General features: G+C 40.3%; 1 protein-coding gene across 3 annotated transcripts in view; it reads left to right on the forward strand.

Annotated features, from left to right (window-relative positions):
* Positions 1-16642, forward strand: part of RAD18 (RAD18 E3 ubiquitin protein ligase) — a 230678-nt gene that overhangs the window by 15917 nt on the left and 198119 nt on the right. For all 3 annotated transcript variants that reach the window (XM_061618523.1, XM_061618525.1, XM_061618524.1), the window contains exon 4: positions 1754-1824. In XM_061618523.1, coding sequence (XP_061474507.1) covers positions 1754-1824 — 71 coding nt within the window. The remainder of the gene's footprint in view (positions 1-1753; positions 1825-16642) is intronic.

The following is a 16642-nucleotide window of genomic DNA, read 5'->3' on the forward strand; positions in this document are numbered from 1 at the left end:
TATTATTATTATTATTATTATTACTACATTTGTATGCCACCCCATAGCCGAAGCTCTCTGGGCGGTTTACAGCAATTAAAAACATTAAAAACAAATATACAAATATACAAATTTAGAAACACATTTTAAAAAAACAATTTAAGAACACATGCTAAAATTATTGAGACCTTATGGGATTACCTTGAGGTGCAAATGTCTTGACATACACAGAACAGATCCAGGCTTGCTGTTTTATTATTACTCATCTGAGCAACATTTTTAGTTTGCAAAAGATCAGCTTTATCCTAGAACAGTTTTCACCATAGCCATATAAGGTAGGACCCATTTCACAGGAGAGGGAATTGAGGCTGAGAGTGACTTGTCCAAAATCTTCCATGGGGTTGGATAATTGGGAATCCAAGTTTCCCAGGTCTGCCACTCATTTTGTGGCTGGCCACACCTCCCAGGTTCCAAGTCATATGCTCTAATCTAGCCTCTGGCTCACGGTGATAGCATTCTGTATTGTTTTACTTGACATATCCGACCACACAGCTGTATACAATTAAAACTGAATGCCTAGTTAACAACCAAAGCATGCCCAAATCCTTATGACTCCTAAGATGGTGCTCAGCACTGAGGGACTGTAGCAAATCTAGAAATAATGTTTCCTAGCGAATGAAGTCTATATTATGTATACACAGCGTGTTGGCTCTAAATACTGTATCTTGTTGGAAAAGTAAATAACATGGAGCCCTATTTATACTAAGCCATAGTGGGATTAGTTATCGCTTCAAGCTTGTTGGATTTTAGTATGGTTCTTAAAAATGATAGCCTGTCTCAGAACTGTAGCAAAGGTTTTGATAAGCATTGGCAAAATATGTCTGCCTCTCATTCCATCCTCCTAAAGGTATTATTATTGTTATTATAAATTTATTTATACCCCGCCTTTGGGCCAAAGGCCCTCAAGGCAGCTTACAAAGAAAAATAAACACAAGTATAAAAAACAATACAATTCACAAAAATCAAACTAAGCAACAAACAACATTATTAAGAAAAAAAAATGTCCAGGAAAGAAACTCAGAAGCTAAAGGTATGAATTCGACTATAAAGTATTGAAAGTTCCTGCCCCCCTTGATGCCTGATGCTGGTTTTGAAGACTGCTTTGTATATATGTCTGGCACAAATAATGTTTGTTTTTGCCTTTTGTATCTTCTACATCAAACAATGTGATTTTTTTCAAAGGAACACAGTTTGGCACCATACAAGGCAACTAAAAGCAGAAGAAAGATAACTGTCAGACAGTTTTATAAAATAATAATTTGTATGCAGCAAATCTTTCTGGTATCTGTATCTATTTGTTCCATAATTAATTGAAGTTTTAGCCTTTTAAAGTTCTGCCTCCCATTCCCCTCCTTTTTGTGGCTTAATATTATAATACTTTAGTGTTTTGTTTTGTATAATACTTTAGTGTTTTTGTTTATAGTTGCAGACATAATAAAACAGTGAATTTCTGGCAATCAGAATGAAGTTTATTAGTTTTTCTGTAATAGCTTTTTATAATTTGATAAAACAAACTTAACTTTATAAATCATTTCTCAGATTTTCAGTAGAAAAGGTGATTTTCCTAGCTGCTTAGATGTTTTTAGAAAATACTTTTTGTACTTGATCTTTATGTTTTCCTTTGAATATAGCAATGTTTTCTGCGGAAGAAATGAGAGGCTACAAATTTATGAGTGAAATAATACTTGCCTGAACACTTTCTGTTGTTTTCTAGGCAGCAACAGAACCTGACCTGAAAAATAACCGGATATTAGATGAACTGGTAAAAACCTTTGGTTCTGCAAGGTACTACACAATTTTGTAAATTGCAGAGTGAGAATGCAGATGTGACTCAGTTTCCATTTGGAACTGCAATTTAAAATGTGCTATATGTTGAAATTGACAGTCTAAACCTGTGTGCAATGAAAGGGAATGTGTGATGATTCTAATACAGGGAACATATTGGCTAATTTTTAAATTGGTCAGTGGCCATATTAGATATTCCCATATTCATGCAGACTTACACTCATTCATACATACATGCAATTTTGGATTATACAGAAATATGGATAATCCTGGCAGAATCACATTGATTGGAAGCTGCTCAGAGCAGCCACAGACAGGAAGAGAGGGAGAAGGAGTAGGTGGGGATATATTATAGCTTAGCTGGAACACATAGGAACATGGGAAGCTGCCTGATACTGAATCAGATCCACTGGTCCATCTAGCTTGGAACTGGCTACACTAACCATTAATGGCTCTCCAGGAATTCAGACAGGGTTCTCTTCCAGCCCTGCCTGAAGATGCTGGGGATTAAACCTGGGATCTTCCGCATGGAAAGCAGTTGCTCCACCACTGACATATGCCACTGTGAGAACATGATGCTGGACTAGATGGGCCACTGGCCTGAGCCAGCAGGGTTTTTCTCAGGGTTTTTCAGGGAAGTGAAGATGTTTTCTGCAATGCTTTTTCTTGCCTAAAGTGTTCTATGCTGTTTGTAAACTCTCCTTGGTCAAGGCTGGGCAAATGGCTTCGCAGCAGCGCTGTAGAGTTTTCGGGAGGAGGCTCCTTTCTAGGAATGAATTCAGTAGCTGCTTAAAGAGCTCTAGCCACCAACGTACAGCTTCTCTTCCCAGACAGCCATGTGTGACAGGCCAGTGTATCCTTGCCAACCTCTCTGTCTCTCTTTCAGAAATTCCTTGCTTTTGTCTGTAGGGATGGAGTCAGACCAAAATAAATAGAGGCAGAAAGACAAGTTACTTGGCAGCCGTGTTGCAGGGGATCTATGAAGTGCAGGTTGTTTGTAGTTTAATCTAATTTTCATTTCAGAGTTGCAGCACTCTTGAGTTATGATTATATTCCTTTCTACTCAAAGGGGTCTGAATTTGTCAATTACCTTGAGATTTACTCAGTGATCATGATATGCTCTGGATATTGAATTGACCAAGCAGCCAATTAAATATATGTTAGGTTTCTTTTCTACTGAATCATAATAAAGCTTGTCATTTCTATTGTGTCCTGAGTGGGTGAATCATTTTATAGTGGCTAACCATTCCAAGATCTCTCAGGTTGGTGGCCTGGTATTATTGGTGTTGTCATTGTTGGTTTACAATTGGCAATAAAGGTATAATTTGACAAAGGCTTGTCTTTAACTCTTTGTTTACAGTAGCTGACACTGAAGGTTTAAGATTAAGGACACTGATTTTCCTCACTCTGCACTGTTCTTCCGCTTAAAAGAGACACCTTAGCGGCTGTATTGTTGTTTTTCTGTAAATTGGGTCTCCAGAATGGACTGTAGAACAACACACAATGTGCAGTTCACCCATAGGGTCTCTGCCATCATATGTACCTTTCCTCTTAATTTTTTTTTTTAACCATGGGTTGGTTCAGCTTATCCCTTACTCTTCATGGCAATTTCGCTGGTCAAAAGTGCCTTCCCTCAACCTTCTTTTTTTGTCTAAGCTGAATAGCTTTACCTCAGTCAAGCCGATGGAAATCTAAAATGAAATGAAAACAGTATTTTGACCAAAGTAGGCAATCTTAATGCTATTACTTGGGATACCATTTGAGGAAGGGTTATAGGTCAGTGACAGAGGATCAGCTTTGCATGCAGAGGGTCCCAGGTTGAATCCCTGACATCTCCGGGTAGGGCTGGGAAAGACTGCTGCCTGAAATTCTGGAGACTTGCTGCCAGTCAATGTAGGCATTATGAGCCAGATAGACCAATGATCTGACTCAGTATAAGGTAGCATCCTACATTCCAGGTGTCTCAGTATCTTAGAAAATTGACTAATCTTATTTGTTGTCCCCCCTTCCCCCTCTTTTTTATGAATTGCTTTGTTTTTAATAAACAAACAAATCATAGGGAGAACATTATGTTCATAGTAGTAATTTAACTGTGGGAGCATCAATTTCTCAAGGTAATGGTCTGCCAAATGGAAGAGAGCTAAAGAAAGCAAAAGCCACAAATAACTATATAGCTGAAGCTTCCTGATAGGAAAAAACAAAAGAGAGGCCATTTGGCAAGGTATGAGATAAAGTTGTGAAGTGGTCTGAACTACCTTCTCTTACACATGATAGGCCTCAGGCATCTCTGTTGCTTTGAGAGGAATATAAACTAGGGCTGAGCTGGAATGGACCATGTTTTCATGGACATCACTGCCTGCAAAGTGATCCCACCCATTTCAGTGATCTTTTGGGAGGTGGCTTTTGGTCAGCGTTGGGCTGAAGAAAGGAAGCACACCCTCAGCATATTTTGAGATGGGCAGCACCCTCCCCATACCAGGCATTTTGGGTGACAGAAGCAGTGCATCATGGTGAGGTTCCAGCACCATTTTCTGGTTCAAATGAATAATTACAACAATAAATGTCATAATCAATAATAACAATATTTGAGTCTTTCCAAGGAAGATTAGGGAACACTAGAGTTGTTTCTGTGGTCGTTTAGAAAGGTGGATGTGTGAGAATGGTGAAGAAACCTACTTTTTTGGTGTCTAAATCACCTGACATAAGATAACTTGCACGAGTACCACTTGCTGAGAAGTGACTGTTAAGTAAATTAAAAAAACTCTCTGGCAGTGAGCTCTCTGTAATAGAATGGCTGTTGAACTCATTGTAAATTATAACAGGAATTGCTTTTCTTAACCAGAAGCTGATAATAATTGGATATTTCCTGCCAGTTGGGCGGCTGAACTGTGTTACTATTGACTGCTTTGCCTTTTTGCTCCCCAAATATAATTTCTTTACTGGATGACTCAGAGTTCTATACCTCAGGGGTCCTACTAAACTTCTAACCTTTCTGTGTGGAGTAAATTGTGCTTTAAAAATGCAGGCAGGACTGTAGAAAATGGATTGATTCAAGAAAATATCCCAACTCATTTTGGTCTGTCCAGCCCTTTTTCAGGGAACATTTTGGTGTGTGTGTGTATGTGTGTAGAATCTTTAGTAAACTGTAATCAATCATTTATTACGGTCGATGACCAGCACCATAAAATGTTAAAACAGTAAAACAATAAAACATATCGGTATTATACGGAGAAGGAAACAAGCAGCAGCAGCCTAAGATAATATGGTACTAATGATGTTGAATTAAGACATCAGTGGCCCACCCGATATTAACTGTTATTTTTACTTGCCATCATCACTCTCCTGCAGGTAACAGCCAAAGCACAAAATCTTGCCACCTTGGCTGTCACCTGCTGGTTCCTATCGGAGAGTAAATGTTCTAAATAAAATGTGTCAGACTTCCCTGGGATTTTTTGGAGAATTGGGTTTATAAGATCGAATTGGGAGTCTCGATAAAATGGACAATACAGCAATACATCTGCAGCTGTCTCCATACTTCCTGTATCACAGGGGCATAAACGCTCCTGTACTGGCACCTTGCTAAATCTACCTTCTAAAAGCGGAGAAGGTAAGACATTAAGTCTAGCAAGTGTGAAAGCTTTTCTGTGCTTAGCAGTCGACAAATTTCTCATATAATTTGTTGTCGTAAACTTTCTTGCATAATCTCCATAGTTGGAATAGAGTGCAGCCAGACTCAAATGGGTTTGTAAATCAATGTCCATGATTCGCTGAGAGATATGCCATAATAGTGGGGATAGAAAAACCCAAATGCGACAATTTCATTGACAATTCTCTTTTCCATCTGGATTAAAAAACTAAACCCACTGGGAAGAACATTAGTTTTAGCCAGAAGTTTATCTTATATATCAATGCACGAGCCTCAACAGAGATTTGGCCCACCTCCAGCTGCAAAATTATATTAGGGACACATAACGGGGTACCTAATATTGCTCTTATAAATTTAGTTTGAACAGTCTCAAAAGGTGCAAAATTATCAAAAACACAGTTGGGAACCGTACAGCATCTGGGCTATGCTCTTAGCAACAAAAACCTGTAGGGCCACGGGGATATATTGGCCACCTTTGGTGTAATAAAAAGATAGCAGTGCCTTTGTACTTCTCTGGACATTCGCAATGGCATTTTTTAATTGAACCTTCCATGAGCCCGTTGAATGAAAGGTTACACCTAAATATCTATAGAAGGTAACCTGCTCAATTTGATGGTCATTGATCTGCCATCGATGCCTACTCCTCCTCCTATTAAAAATTAAGATCTTAGACTTTCATAGTTAATTGTCAGTCGTTCTTCTTTGCAATATGAGGCTAAAGCACTTAAAAGACATCTCAGACCAATTCTTGACAAAGATAAAAGTACTGTATCATCAGTGTAGAGAAGGATTGACATGGGTCTATTTGCCAACTTGGGAGGATGAGAATTTACCTTTGATAGGGTTTCAATCAAAGAATTAATGTAGAAGTTAAACAACGTGGGAGCTAAAATGCATCCCTGTTTCACTCCATTACCTGTTAAGACCAACACGATCACATTTAACCCTCAAGTGTGTGTTTTCACAGAGACTATGCATTAATATAAGAAGCCTCCTATCGATGTTTGTGGCCTCAAATTTTTCCCATAGTTTGTCTCTTGAAATCTAATCAAACGCAGATTTAAAGTCAATAAAAGCTTCATGAAGCCCCTCCTTTGTTGATAGAGAATACTTTTCCATAAAATATCGAAGAACAAGTCCTTGATCAATTGTGGAACAACCCATCCTAAAACCGGCCTGCTTGTCACCAGGTATATTTTCCTGCTCTAGCCAGCTTAATCGTTTCTCGTGCAAATGAGAAGCATATAGCTTGCTAATTATACTTAGCAAGCTTATCAGTCTGTAATTAGCAGGATTGGACCTTTTTTATATATTGGGATAATGATGGCCAGCCCCCAGTCCTCTGGAACATATGCTGTATGATCAGTGCATGTAAATAATGATGCTAGGATAGGGGCCCACCCCTCTAAATTTAACTTAAGGAGTTCTGGTGGAATATTATCACTCCCTGGTGCTGTACCAGCTTTCAATTTAGAGATAAGGTTTTTGACTGCATGGGAGGTGACCGGCGGCCACTCGGGGAAACTACTTATGTCTGTCTTCAATGTCTGGTGACAGCTTGGTCCTGTTGCAAAAGGCTTCTTGGCCTTTTGGCTAAGATCAAGTGTAGTAAACTGTTATCTACCAAACTGTTTCAAATAACCACCCTGTTAAAAGAATAAAATAAAATAGAGCAATTCCTACAGGGGGTAACATTGTACCCTTTTGAAAAGGGGCATTATTTGACATGTGGCTTGTCCCATGTAGTAGTAGTAGTAGTAGTAAGTAGGACCAGGGTGGCAAACAAATATATATGGAGACTGCATAGTAGTATAGCAAGTGTGGGGAACCTTTGGCCCTCTAGATGTTTCTGAACTACAATTTCCCTACATCTAACCACCTAGAATCTACCCCTAAATAATGTTTATATATCCTAACAGGAGTTGGGCCTCAAAATATTTTCTTGAATCAGTATGTTTCCTTGACACCTTTTATGGCAGAGGTGAGGAACATTGTTGCATTACAACTCCAGACATTGCTGGACAACAGCTTCCACCATCCCTAACCTTTGGCCGTGCTGGCTGAAGCTGATGGGAACTGGAGTCCAACAGCAACTGGAGGGCCACAGTTTCTCCATTCCTGTTCTATGATCTACTTTGTGTTAGTTTTTAGTGCTGTCATTCTCTCTTGTGACTAAAAAAAACACACATATTGGTTTTCCTTTGGCCTTTCCTTTAGGTCTGGCTTCCCTCTTTTGAACACCCATATGTTATTTATATATTATTAATTAATTAAATTTATATCCCACCTTTCCTCCCAATAGGAGCCCAGGGAGGCAAACAAATATATATGGAGACTCAATAGTACTATAACAGGAGTGGGGAACCTTTGGCCCTTCAGATGTTTCTGAAATACAATAGCCATCATCCTGGGCCATTGACCATGCTTGCTAAGGGTGATGGGAGTTGTAGTTCATCTGGAGGGCCAAAGGTTCCCAAGTCCTGCAGCATAGTATGGTTCCTCCCACCCACTCCTCTTGAGATAGCTCTCTGAATGTTAAGAGTTAGTTTTGGTATGACAAGTTGTAACTTGTGAAGTAATATGCCTAGTGGATGAAGTAGAGAGAAAGATGCCAAACCATGAGATGAAGAAGTTTTCAGTGATATGTAAAAAGAAAAGAAAAGCCATCATCCATACAAACCTTAAGAAGGTGTGCTCTGGTTTTGAGTATGCTGGTTTTGGTCCCCCCCCACCCCCGCCATATGAGGTACGTTGGTTTAAACTCCAGGAACGAGGGCCCATCATTCTGCCTGTAAATCTTGTCAGGAATTGAAACTCCCCTAAGGAAAGAAAACAAAGATTATATATTATATTTACAAACAGACTCGTACTCACTCATGGGAGATATCACAGTTGTTATTGGAACTTCCTCATGAGTGAGCATCCTGAAAATGTGATACATATTTAGTTTGGCCAACCTGATTATTCCAAAAGTTTGAAAACTGGACATTTCTTAACTGGATAAATATGATGCACCAGAGGGAGCAGGACTTGGCAGCATACCCCTATTTTACCTAGTGTGTTTATTTACATGTGAGTAAATAGAACATCCAAGTAGGGCTAACAGTGAGGTCAAGATAGCTAGTTTGGCAACTCCAAAATCTGAAATTCGGCACATGAACAGCTTGAGATTACACTGATTACTAGAAAGCCTGGAAGGGAAACATTTGTAAAGTTTTTTCTCTGTTTCTCTGGAAACAGGAGGATGGAAGGAAGAGCTGTAATAGTGGAACACAAATTTTGGCCAGCTCGTCACCAGAGTATGATGTCATAAAACACTGGCATCATACTTGGTGTTCCTTGACCATTTGTCTATCAATTGTTCCTTCAACTGAGTCAGGAGTAGGTGAGTACTTGTACATTGTGCTTAGTTTGGGAGCCACTGAGAAAACATTAAGTATCTTGTTGCTTTCTAAGTGGTTCCAAAGCTGGCTTTGGCTTCAGCTCTTCTCCTGTGCTGGGTTCACTAGATCAAAAGCTATGATTAGTACTGAATGTGTTTTTGTAGCCCTGGTTAAGACACTTCCCATGTCTTCTGTCCATGGCAAGCAACCCTAATGAGAAAAAGAGACCAAGATGGGTGGGAATTCCTAAGAAAGGAAATTATGAAGGCACAATGGCAAACAATTCCAACAAGGAAAAAAGGTGGAAGCCAGCGCCAGTGTGGCTTCACAAAAAGCTTAGAGATGATCTGAAAACAAAAAAGGCCAGGCCACAAAGGAAGAGTACAGACAAGTATCATGGATTTGCAGGGATGGCGTCAGGAAGGCTAAAGCTGAGAATGAGCTGAGGTTAGCAAAAGCTGCTAAAATCAATAAAAAAAGCTTTCTTTAAGGTACATACATAGCAAAAGACAGAGAAAAGAAATGGTAGTACAGCTGCTCATTGAGGATGGCAAAATGATAACAGATGACAAAGAAAGGGCAGAAGTGCTAAATTCCTACTTGGGCTCAGACTTCTCTCAAAAGAGGGTCTATGACCCTTCTGGCAAATAACATACAAGTTGAAGAGGCAGGATTGCAGCTTGAGATTGATAGACAAATGGCCAAGGAATAACTAATTACTTTGAATGAGTACAAATCTGAAGGGCTTGATGAACTGCATCCTAGAATATTGAAGGAACTCTCTGAAGAACTCTCAGAACCATTGTCTATTACCTTTCCGAAATCTTGAAGGATGGGTGAAGTCCCGGATGAACGGAGGAGGGCTAATGTTGTCCCTGTTTTCAAAAAGGAGGAAACTGGGAACTACAGACCAGTCAGACTGACATCAATCCCTAGGAAAATTCTGGAGCAGATTATAAAGTGAATTGTCTGCAAGCACTTTGAAAACAATGCAGTGATTAGAAGCTGACAGGGATTTGTCAAGAACAAATCCTGACAGACTAATCTTATCTCATTTTTGGATCGGGTAACCTCCCTGGAAGACTGTGGGAATGTTGTTGACATAATATATCTCGACTTCAGCAAAGCTTTTGACAAAGTGTCCCATGATATTCTGATTAGCAAACTAGCTAAATGCAGGCTGGATGGAACGACTATCAGGTTGATCTACAGATGGCTCCAGAATCGTACTCGAGTGCTTATCAATGGATCCTTCTCCAATGAGGGGAGGTAACGAATGGGGTACTGCAGAGCTCAGCCCTGGGGCCAGTGCTCTTCAACATTTTTATCAATGACTTGGATGAGAAGGTGCAGGGAATGCTTATCATATTTCCAGATTAAACAAAATTGGGAGAGATAGCTAATTCCCTGGAAGATTGAATTTTATTTCTAAGTGATATTGTTAGGCTGGAGCATTGGGCTGGAAACAGTAGAATGAAATTTAACAGATAAGTGCAAAGTTCTACACCTAGGAAAAAGAAACCAAATACGCAGTTATAAGATGGGGGATAGTTGATCGCAATCTGACTATGAGCCAACAGTGTGATGTGGCTGCAAAAAAAGGCAAATGCTATTTTAGGCTGCATTAACAAAATTATGGTGTCCAAATCACGTGAAGTACTAGTTCCCTTCTATTTGGCAGTGCCTTTTATTAGCTTCGGCTGGTAAGACAGCTGTGACTATTTCTGGACTCGGATAGTGTGACTACTGTTGTCATGCACTGGTAACCTCCAGGCTGACTTACTATAATGCGCTCTATGTGGGGCTGCCCTTGAGGTTGGTCCAGAAGCTGCAGCTGGTACAAAATGTGGTGGTGGGACTTCTCACTGGGGCAGGGTACACTTTAAGAAGGATGCAGACAAACTGGAACAGATTCAGAGGAAGGCAACACGGATGATCAGGGGATTGGAAACAAAGCCCTATGAGGAGAGACTGAAATAGCTGGGCATGTGAGAACAGAAGACTGAGGGGAGATATGATAGCACTCTTCAAGTACTTGAAAGGTTGTTGCACAGATGAGGGCCAGGATCTCTTCTCAATCATCCCAGAGTGCAGGACACTGAATAATGGGCTCAAGTTACAGGAAGCCAGATTTTGGCTGAACATCAGGGAAAACTTCTTGTTATTTATTTATTTTTATTTATTATTTAATTTATATCCCACCCTTCCTCCCAGCAGGAGCCCAGGGCAAACAAAAGCAGTAAAAACACTTTAAAACATCATAAAAACAGACCTGAAAATACATTAAAACAAAACAACTTTAAAAACATTCTTTAAAAAAGTTTTAAAAACATCTTAAATAAAAAGGGTTAAAAAACATATTGTTTGGGGAAAAAAATGTTTAAAAAAACCAAAAGCAATTCCAACACAGACGCAGACTGGGATAGGTCTTGTTGAAAGAGGAAAGTCTTCAACAGGCGCCGAAAAGGTAGCAGAGATGGTGACTGCCTAATATTTAAGGGGAGGGAATTCTACAGGGTAGGTGACGCCACACTAAAGGTCCATTTCCTGTGCTGTGCAGAACGGACCTCCTGATAAGATGGTATCTGCAGGAGGCCCTCGCCTGCAGAGTGCAGTGATCGACTGGGTATATAAGGGTAAGATGGTCTTTCAGGTATCCTGGTCCCAAGCTGTATAGGGCCTTGTATGCCAGAACTAGAACCTTGAACCTTGCCTGGTAGAGCGGTACAACAGTGGAACCAGTTACCTAGGAAGGTGGTAGGCTCCTCAATACTGGAAACATTCAAGAGTCAGCTGGACTAACCTCCTGCTCAAAGCAGGAATCCAACTTAAAGCATACCTGACACGCGAGTATGCTTCAAGTTGGATTCCTGCATTGAGCAGAGGGTTACATTTGATGGCCTTATAGGCCTCTTCCAACTCTATTATTCTATGATTCTTCCAGGTCACTCACAAAGCTGAAATTTATTACGTATGTATACAACATGTTTCTTCTTTCTTCTTCTCCAGTAACGTTTGTGGATAATAAAACTTCATGTCCTTGTCCAGAAAAAGAGCTATGATTTGAAGTTAGCTTCCCCCACCCACTAACCATAGTTAAGATTAGCCTGTTGGGGGAGGGGGTAGCGTGTAAATCCAAGGCTTGCTGTGACTTGTTGACTTGTCCTCCTTATACCGCACTGTGGTTTAGCTTTAAGAGCAAGCACAGCTGCTATAAGGCAGCTTTGTATGTTCCTTACCACCCATAAAAGATTCCTACTCAGATTGAGTATGTGATCAAGCCTTTTGAAGTAAACATAGGTTGAGCCTGAAGAAACATATTGGGTGTGAAATAAGATGTGTAATATTGTAATGGTCTCCCTGGCCCACTTCATAATGATCCCAGTCATAAAAACTATGAACATGATTTGTAACCACATGTTCCCTCCTTGCTCCTTGTTTTACACGCCCACCTTCAGTGAAGTTTGCTTGGTTTCTTAAAACCCTGTTTCTCATGCCATCTGTTTTAAGGGCTTCCTCTAAACTATGCTTTATTGACCCAAGATCCGTATGTCTCAACAGCTTTGGTTGCTTTTCTTATCTTTTAGGACAAACTTTTTTTTTACATTTGATGTTTTATATATTTAAAACAAATTACAGGAAGCAAAAAGAAGCTTGACTTTAATGTGGCAAAATAAAGTTTGATTCTCAGGTATCAATCAATCAATCAATCAATCTTTATTGATACGGTCATAGACCAAAAGACATTTATAAATAAAACTACATACATTTATAATAAAAGGTTACAAAGTTGCAGTCATGTTAAAACAGTAAAACAATAAAACAACAAGGAAAACAGTTACAGTTGGGTGGCGGAAGCTTCTGAAAGGATAGATGCCTTCCGAATTGATTGAGCCGCAAAAATAAATTTAGCAACTGACAAGATAGTATCCTTATTAGCTGCTGACAAAAGATGTAAAAGTAAACAGTTAAGCGGTTTGTAGGGGTATTTATTTATGATGGGGGTTATGAATTTGGAGCGAATATCGTCATATAGGGCGCACTCAAAGATGACATGAGAGAGAGTTTCTATGGCGCTGACACCACAAAGGCATAATCGGTTTGCATACGGGATACGTTTAAATCTCCCTTCAAGTAAGGCAGAGATAAGACAGTTAAATCTAGCCTTTGTAAAGGCTAGACGATATTTGGGGATCGTAAGAGTTTCCAGATAAGGGGCACTGAGCATAGGCACAAAGCTCAGACCAAAGTGAATAGGAGAGCAGGTCGAGGTGGCTGCAGTTATGGAGCGTTGGAAGTCCATATCGTTGATACGAGTCCGGATAGAATGTTTAACTGTCTCTGGAGCGAGGGACATCAGATGTTCAATTGAGAGGCCAATACTTGCAAGGTAATTTGTAAATGTACGGGCCCATTTCGAGGTAAAAGAGTCTTCCCAGAGTAAAGGGAGATAGCCAGTAGATTTTTCATAAGACATTTTAAACCAGAAATTTAGGGCGGCCAACCACGCTTGAGACTCAAGTGAGACTAGGCCAGATTCTAACCTAAGGACCGCCGCAGGAACGCACCTGGGAACGCCAAAAATTTGTCTGAGAAACAAGGAGAGAACTGCCTCCGCAGAAGAGTTGAAGGCGCCAATCCATAAAGGTACCCCGTAGAGAAGTTGAGAAATAGTTTTGGATCTAAAAACCTTTAGGGCTGCCGGAATGTATTGTCCTCCTTTAGTGAAGAAGAACCTTCAAATACCACTGGCTGAGTTGCGAGCAGTAGAAATAGCCCCTCGGATATGGGGATTCCAGGACAGAGAGGAATGAAAAAGTATACCAAGGTATTTGAATTGAGAAACCTGTTCTATTTTATGGGTATTAATTGTCCATGCGTGAGCAGGAGAGTGCTTGGCAAAAGCTAAGATCTTAGTTTTGGAAAAGTTTATAGATAGTTTGTTATCATGACAGAAACTCATAAAAGCTTTAGTTAGGTGTTTGAGTCCTACTTTAGAAACAGAAAGGAGAACAGCGTCATCTGCATACAATAACAAGGGACAATGCAGGTTTGCTAACTTAGGGGGGTGGAAGTCCGGGGATTGACAATAAAGGGACAGATCATTCATGAAAAAATTAAATAAAAGTGGGGCTAGTATGCAGCCTTGTCTAACTCCTTTTGTTGTAGTAATGGGGTTTGTGAGATGACCTTCACGACTACATCTAACACGAAAGGATGTGTGGTGGTGCAGACGGCTAATTAAGAAGAGGAGTCTCTTGTCGATCGTAGATTTTGCGAGTTTCGCCCATAGTATCTCCCTAGGGATGGAATCAAAAGCCGATTTCAAGTCGACAAAGGCAACAAACAGGCCGTTACCCCAGCGGTTCTTGTATTTTTCAGCTAAGTGATTTAAAATCACACAGTGTTCTATCCCAGACCTACCTTTCCGGAAAGCTGCCTGCTCCCTCCCAAGGATATTATCCTCCTCCAACCAAGATGAGAGTCTCTCTTTTAAGTAGCAGGCATATAGTTTGCCAATAATGGAAAGGAGGCTAATTGGGCGGTAATTTGCTGGGTCCTCTTTGTTCCCTTTTTTAAATATAGGGATAACTATGGATTCAAGCCAAGACTCAGGGAAGCATCCGGAATTATTGATCAGAGTAAAGAAATTTGCTAGAAGAGGGGCCCACCAAGCTTGGTGCGCCTTCAACATTTCAGAAAGTATGTTATCAGGTCCAGGAGCTTTGCCGGATTTCAAGCTAGCAATCAAATCAATAATTTCTTTTTGGGTTACAGGTGGCCAAGTGGGAAGATTTGTTAAATTATCAATAAAGGAAACAGCATTTACAGTCTCGTTGTTTGCAGAAAAATATTTCTCCCAGAGGTATGGGGAAATGTGGCAAGGGGCCGGATTTAGTGGGCTCATAGAACCAGAAATCAGCTCCCAAAAACACTTCGAATTATTTGATCTGGAGGCTTGAATTAGGGCTTCCCAATCTTCATGCATCACCTGCCTTTTTTTGATGACTATCATATGCTTGTAGTATTTTTTGATAATAAAATACTCAGGGGGGAGGGGGGTTAAATTTTGGTGTCGATATTGAAGGTATAGCCGTCTCAGCTGTTTCTTAGCATCAAGACAGTCCTTATCAAACCATCTGGGAAAACCAGTGGTAGGAGGAGCCCTGAAGGAAGAAGATGGTGGGATAATAGAGGCTTTAAGTTTGGTAATTAAGGAGTTATACGCTATTGACGCTAAATATGAATCAGAAGCATGCATGATCTCCCTCTGTAAGGACAGGGCAGAGGGGGAAGTGAGAAATAAGGCCACATTAGAGGCTACTGTGGGAGTCCAAAATGTCCTTTTATGGGTAGGGTGGATTAGATTTGCCATTGGTTTATGGGTAAGGAGCAAGTGACCGCGTTCTGGTAGATAAAAGGAAAAGGTAAGGGGAAGGTGATCACTATCCTGTCTGGAGCCGACAGAAAAGTCCGAAATAAACCTGAACAGGGAATGCGAGATCAAGGTGTAATCGATGACACTGCACCTGAGGCCAGAGATGTAGGTAAATTCCGCACATGAATCTATCTGCTTATGACCGTTCAACATTATTAGGCTGTGTCTAGCAAGGAATCGGTATAAACATATTCCACCATAATTTATCTTGGGGTCCTTGGAAGTCCTAGCATAGCCTGGGAGGTATGGGGTGGTGTCCTCGCCCCCCCAGAGGTTTGAAGCAAATAGCGCATCATTGTGGGGGCCAGACCTGGCGTTGAAATCACCCATAACAATGAGAGGAGCTTTGGGGAATTTAGCCTCGAGTGATGTTAGATAATTGGTAAGAACGTCCCAGTCACAGTCAATTTGTGCCCGAGAGGCATGAGGGGGAATATAAACATTTACTAACAGAAAAGAAAATGTGCTAAAAGATAATAAAACAGCCTGTGCAATGTTTTTACAAGGGGTTAAACTTATAGAGCGAGCTGTTACAGAAGTAGAAATGAGTATGGCTAGGCCTCCTTTGGGTCTGCCTTTGGAACTGGGTTGGGAATAGGTCGCTGGTAAACATGAACAAGAGAAACCATCCACTATTAATTTAAGGGTACACCACGTCTCCTGTAAGAAAATTAAGTCAAATTTGTTCAGAAAAGTAATACAGTCAGGAATTTTTTGTTTGGCATTCCACCCTGCAATGTTCCAGGAGAGAAGGTGGAATGTAAAATTAGGTGAGAGAACAGAAACCTGGCATGCATTAATAATTGGATTCGTAGGATGAGAAATTACCTTTGCTGTATAAGATTTGCAGAGTGAGTGCTGTGGTGTCCTGAAATGAGGGTTTACCATTTTTTCAGGAGATTCACAGGATAGAATCGGGTTTTTAGAATTTAATAAGGGTTGTCAAGTCAGTTCAGGAACCTCATGTACTATCACATCACATATTGTGCTAGGTCTACAAACATTTGAGTAACAATGTGGCAGTACCTTTAGGGGAACTTTCAGAGGAGAAACTTGAATGCTGGATGGTGAGTTCAGTTCATAGTCCTCCAAGTATCTGGAACATGTCCTTTTTGCCCTTAGATTGTTTAACAGATTCTGCATTTTGTTTATGACCTCACTTTGTTCATTCTCAGTGAATGTATGGAAACTATTTAATAGTTCCTCCTCTCCCTCACAAGCAAAGTCAAATGCAAGATCTTGATTTTCCTTACTGTTTACCAGAGAAGGAGGTGACTGTAACGGAACGAAAATGGGAGCTGGTGGTGGGGAGGAGCTTACTTCATCCAAAATAATAAGATCAGAGTTTAT

The sequence above is a fragment of the Rhineura floridana genome, chromosome 3, assembly GCF_030035675.1.
Source record: "Rhineura floridana isolate rRhiFlo1 chromosome 3, rRhiFlo1.hap2, whole genome shotgun sequence".
Classification (NCBI taxonomy): Eukaryota; Metazoa; Chordata; class Lepidosauria; order Squamata; family Rhineuridae; genus Rhineura; species Rhineura floridana.